This window comes from Penaeus vannamei, chromosome 38 (genome assembly GCF_042767895.1).
Source record: "Penaeus vannamei isolate JL-2024 chromosome 38, ASM4276789v1, whole genome shotgun sequence".
Taxonomy (NCBI): domain Eukaryota; kingdom Metazoa; phylum Arthropoda; class Malacostraca; order Decapoda; family Penaeidae; genus Penaeus; species Penaeus vannamei.
In genome coordinates, this window is record NC_091586.1 from 8,588,615 (window position 1) to 8,594,970 (window position 6,356).

Genomic DNA, 6,356 nt, shown 5'->3' on the forward strand with positions numbered 1-6,356 from the left:
GATAATAAATTATTTCTGCTAAAATTAGACTTCACTTCAATCTTTTCCGCATGATAAAATATGTACTCTGCACAAGTACATGAGATCTGGGATTCCAAATAATATCTAGATATATAAATGAAATTGATTTCAAAACCAATCTTTTACCTTATATCTAAAACTCTAAAGGTCTCTAACTTCATCACACATACATACAAAGTACATACCTCCAGCTTCTAACAGATTCAGATAAATTAAGAGTATGACAAAGGAACTACTCTCCCTAACCAAGTATTAGTAAAAATATCCATAAAAAAAAAAAACTTTTCCAAGGAGAGACAAAAAGATAATGTCCCACTGGTCAAGCTGCCCTGATATAATTCCCTTCCCAGCCCATAACTTGCAGAGAGCCATACCTCAGACCATTCCTTCAGTTTGTTTCTAGAGAGGTCCAGCTCCCTCACACCTTCGCACTTCCTCTCCACCTCTTCCTCATCGCCAGCTTTCTCAATGTCGCACTCGGAGAGGATGAGCACAGAAGGCAATCTCTGGCGACCGGAGCGTTTGAGGGTGAGTGCTACGCAGGCCACCTCTGTCACCTGAGCATCTGGGCACTCATCCCCATATTTCAAGTCCACCGCCTCAGGTAAGCTCGGCATCTTGCTGCACATGGGGGGAATGAAAAGGTCTCATGTTATTAAATATTGGATTTAAAGATTCTTGCCTGCCTACAGCACATTTGTACAAAACATATGTGGACCCTGAAAGCTTGGAGTTTTCTAACATCAATCATGCACTTGGCCAAATATTGATGAAAGATACAATGTATCTGCTTGCCAAGATATATTTCAACATCAAAAGCATATTCATAAATCAATTGTGAAAATTCAAGCAATCATGCACAAGGCCAAATATCAATATGATAAAGAAAAGCACTGACTAAATCCAATAAAGAAATTATCAATAAAAAGTCAATGAATTACAAATAAGCAATAACTGTATCTTGAGATGAATAAATAGGATAAGAACTACATGCCAAATCTTATTCACTGTTTACCCTTGTAGTATCTTTACACAATACTGAATGTTTTTCATATAATTGTGTTATGTATATGAATTAAGAATACAGTTCCTATTTAGTTTTGTACTTTGCATTAGGGTATTACGAACAATATATCAAAGTTTCCCCTACAATATGTTTTCTATGTACACATGCCACCAACCGGAAAGTATGTAGACTACTAATCCTTCCTCATACAAGATCTTAATAAAAGAAGCTGCACCTTACAAGACCACGTATAATTGACCGCATTACTGAAGGTTATAAGAAGATCCTGCATCATAAAATTGGCGACGAACATAGGATTACTATAGAGGATTAATTAGAGCAACATGCTTACACCTTGCAAGTTAGTGTATGGAATACAAATGAAATCATAGCTATGCACAAACACAACAAATTGCCCAAAGAAAGTCAAATATATACTGGAATATAATAAAATATTTCAAGAATCCCAACTTATAAAACATTGAAATACAAGACAATGAGAAAGTTACAAATCAATTTCATTCCTTTAGATATATCTATCTATCTACCTTTAGATAGATATATAGATATAGATATATATACATATAAACACAAAAACAGCAACAACATAGCCTGCATTTTCATATGAATAATAATAATGTAATAGAAATAATGATAAAAAAAAAAAAAATAATAAAAACAATAATAATAATACACAATGATGACGATGATGATGATAATGATGATGAAGACAATGATGATGATGAAGATGATGATGATGATGATGATGATGATGATGATGATAATGATGATGATAATAATAATGATAATAATAATAACAAAAACAACAGTAATAGTGATGAGGTTGACAATGATAATAATAGTAATGTTAATAACAATAATCATAATAATGGTGATAATAATAATAATGGTGATGATAATAATAATAATAATAATAATAATAATAATAATAATAATAATAATAAAAACAACAATAATAATAATCATTACAACAACTACAATAATAATAATAATAATAATAATAACAGCAAATCCTGGAGTCATAGTTACCAAGTCTCAAGAAATCATAAAAAATAATAACAAATAAAGATAACTGATAGGTATGGGAAATTCATAACACACACATGAAGCAAAAAGAAAAATTAGAAAAAAATACCAATTTCCCCAAAACATGACACAGCAGAAACTGGTCCATAAAGTAGATCCCAAGTTTGTCATGCTGAGCTTTTACTTTCTTTACACTTCATTTTGCTTTTACATGCAGCTTTACGGACCGGGAGCCTTCACATAAATAACTAGATAGAAAGAGAGGTAGAAATAAAGGCCTAGATATTTCTGTCTCTAATGTAAAAAAGGACAATACAAATCCTAAAAGTTTTCTGTATTCTTCTTAAAAATAAGAAGTTTATTGCCAGCTAGAAGGAAGTGGTTCTGAAATATCTGTGCTATGGAATACTGAAACAGGAATGATTCCATACTCTGAACTAGAGATCAGATACAGAAATTCCGTGCTTTTTTCTGATAACTAACTTTCTCTAGTAACAATGAATGCTCAAATCAAAATGCACAGCACAAAAACAAACCCGAAGCCACTAGGAATGGCATACACATTCAAGCCATGCCCATAGCAAGTTTATTTACCAACAGCACCAGTATCAATAGCACTAGAAAAAAGAACTCTAAAACACAAGGAAAAGGTGGATCAACTGAGATCACATATGCCTACTATTTGACTCCTTAGTGGCTGAGCACTTGAGCTATCACAAAACAGAACTATAATGGACATTACAAGTTTCCAACAGCACTAGGTTAATAAAATATATCTTTTTTCCTCTGTTCCCTGTACAATTTATTCCTTTACACTTGATAGACTGGAGTCTGATAATTCTACCATTCAAAAGGATTACCAGAGATATGAAAACTACTTGCTATGAAGACATGGTTTTCATAGAGCATGCAAAAATAATGTGTTTGTTAACAAGTGTTGTGAATATTTTCATGGTACGCTTAAATTACTGATGAGGCATATGAGAAGTATTGAAAGAAAAAGAAAGAAAGAAAGAAAGAAAGAAAGAAAGAAAGAAAGAAAGAAAGAAAGAAAGAAAGAAAGAAAGAAAGAAAGAAAGAAAGAAAGAAAGAAAAGAAAAGAAAAGAAAAGAAAAGAAAAGAAAAGAAAAGAAAAGAAAAGAAAAGAAAAGAAAAGAAAAAGAAAAGAAAAGAAAAGAAAAGGAAAAGGAAAAGGAAAGGAAAAGGAAAAAGGAAAAGGAAAAGGGAAAAGGAAAGGAAAGGAAAGGAAAGGAAAAGGAAAAGCAGGAAAAGGAAAAGGGAAAAGGAAAAAGAAAAAGAAAAAGAAAAGAGAATTAAAGAAAAAGAAAAAAGAAAAAAGAAAAAAAACAAAAAGAAGAAAAAATACACACACACACACATGTGTGTGTGTGTGTGTGTGTGTGTGTGTGTGTGTGTGTGTGTGTGTGTGTGTGTGTGTGTGTGTGTGTGTGTGTGTGTGTGTGTGTGTGTGTGTGTGTGTGTGTGTGTGTGTGTGTGTGTGTGTGTGTGTGTGTATATATATATATGCATGTATATATATATATATATATATATATATATATATATATATATATATATATATATATATATATATATATATATATATATATATATATATATATATATATATATATATATATATATATACATATATATATATATATATACATATATATATATATATATATATATATATATATATATATATATATATATATATATATATATATATGTATACACACACACACGCGCACACATATATACATATATATATTTACACACACACACACACACACACACACATGTATATATCCATATGTGTGAGTGTTTGTATATGCACACACACACACACACACACACACACATGTATATATTCATATGTGTGTTTTTATATGTATACACACACACATGTACGTGTGTATGACAGACTGACTGAAGCGACAGGGGGAACTCGAACGTGGAACGCCCTACAAGACACGTTCAAAAACAGACAAAATGGAAGGAAAGCAATCTCCTCCCCCCTCCCCCCCTCCCCCCTACGCCCCACGCGCCCCACCCCCCTTTAGCCAAAAAATCGTACTCAAAGGTAACCTCACCCCCCCCCTCTCCTCCCCCTCCTCCACACCCCTCCTCCCTGAAAAAGAGGCATGCAAATTAATTTCTACAGTCACTTCCTCCTACTTAAAAAGGGGAAATATAGATAGATAGATAGATAGATATAGATAAACGTACAAGTAGATAGAAAGAGACAGACAGATAAGTAGATATACAGACTGGTAAATAGAAGTGTGTAGGCAGAGAGATAGATAGATAGATAGATAGACATATAGATGTGTAAATAGATAAGTAGATCGATAGATAGATAGAGAGAGAGAGGGAGGGAGAGAGAGAGAGAGAGAGAGAGAGAGAGAGAGAGAGAGAGAGAGTGAGAGAGAAGGAGGGAGAAAGAGAAAGAGAGAGAGAGAGAGAAAAGGAACAAAGATACAGACAGACACAGACAAACAGACAGACAAAAGCAAAGAGAGACATCAATACATAGACGAATAGAAAGAAAAAAAGAAAGAAAAGAGAAGAAACGAAGAGAACACACACACAAATCCCACAAAAAAAAATCCCACACGAACATAAATCCACGAATTCAAGCAAAATTTCGACGATGGCTCGGGGTGTGGGGGTGTGGTGGGGGTGGGGTGGGGGGGTGAGGGGTGATTTATACGCCGGGTGACTTCCGGCACTCCAGGGTCATCCTCATCTTGACCTCACCGTTGCCGCTCGTTCTAAAGACAGACTCGGATTGACCTTTGACCTGGAAAAAAGAGAAAAGGTGAGATAGAGGGGGGTGGGGTGAGGAAAATAGAGGAGGGGGAGTGGGGGGAGGGAGGAAAATAAAAAGGAGGAGTAAAAAGTTGGTTGCAGTTCGGTGGTTTATGGCGGTAGTGTTTTTTTTTTTTTTTTTGGGGGGGGGGGTGTATTGACTTTTTAAGTGGAATGTAGAGTATATATAGAGTATATAGTGAAGAATTCATATAAACATACACATACGTATGCACATATACACAACCCTAAACAAATGCAAGTATAAACAAACACACAAATAAAGAAAACAAAAAAATAACACACAGACAAAATACGCACGTGTGTAAACAAACGCACATACAGACACTGACTCACACACACACACACACACACACACACACACACACACACACGAAACATAAAGCTTGTCTCATTACAATACAATTCACTTCCTCATGAAACCACAAGAACATAAGAGTTATTATAACATCTAAGAGAGAGAGAGAGAGAGAAAAAAAAACCCACCCCTCCCTCCATATCCCCCTCCTTCCCCCGCCCCTCCCTCCATCACCCCTAACCCCTCCCTCCATCATCCCCCCCCCTCCCTCCATTGCTCCCTGCCCCTCCTCCATCACCCCTTCCCTCCCTCCATAAATCCCATCCCTCCCCCACCCCTCCCTCCATCACTCCATCATCCCCCTACCCTCCCTCCATCACCTCCCCCTCTCTCCATCACCCCTACCCCTCCCCCCCATCACCCCCCATCCCATCCCTCCCTCCATCACCCTTCCCCTCCCTCCATCACCCCCACCCCTCCCTCCATCACCCATATCCCCCACTCCCTCCCATCATAATCCCCACCCCTCTCTCCATCACCCCCCCTCCCTCCATCACCCCACCTCCTCCTCCACATGGCCTCCCCACCCGTCCTCCCACCCACCTCCTCTCCTCACATCTGCCCACCCCATCCACCCTTCCCACCGCCCCCACCCTCCACCCACCCTGTTCACCCTCCATCACCTCCTCCATCCTCCCTTCATCCTTTTCCCATTCGCCGTCGCCTGCCGTTTCCGGGGTCACGGCAGCAGAGTACTCTATCGTTCCCCATCCTCTCAGGGTTACGAGGATGACCCCGAAGGTGCAATATGGCCCTGAAGGTGAACTACCGGGAAAGACGGGGGGTGGGGGGGGCGGAGGGGAGTGGGAAGGGTAGGTGGGTGGAGGTGGAGGAAAGGGGGTGAGGATGGGTTGGTTCGCTTGCTCGCTCTTTTTTTCTTTCTTTCTTTCTCTGTCGCTTGCTCTCTCTCTCTCGCTCTTGCTTGCTCGTTCGCTCTCTCTCTCTCTCTCTCTCGCTCCTCTCTCTCTCTCTCTCTCGCTTCTCTCTCTCTCTCTCTCTCTCTCTCTCTCTTTACCTCTTTCTCTCTCTCTCTCTCTCGCTCGTTCCTCTCATTCACTCTCTCTCTGTCTGTCTCTCTCTCTCTTTCTC

At 38.2% G+C, this 6,356-nt stretch overlaps 1 protein-coding gene across 1 annotated transcript in view; it reads right to left on the reverse strand.

Moving 5' to 3' along the window:
- Positions 1-2,709, reverse strand: part of mlt (tubulin folding cofactor E like protein mlt) — an 11,573-nt gene extending 8,864 nt beyond the window's left edge. The window contains exon 1 of the mRNA XM_070115683.1: positions 396-2,709. Coding sequence (XP_069971784.1) covers positions 396-650 — 255 coding nt within the window. The 5' untranslated portion in view covers positions 651-2,709. The remainder of the gene's footprint in view (positions 1-395) is intronic.
- Between the last annotated feature and the right edge of the window lie 3,647 nt (positions 2,710-6,356).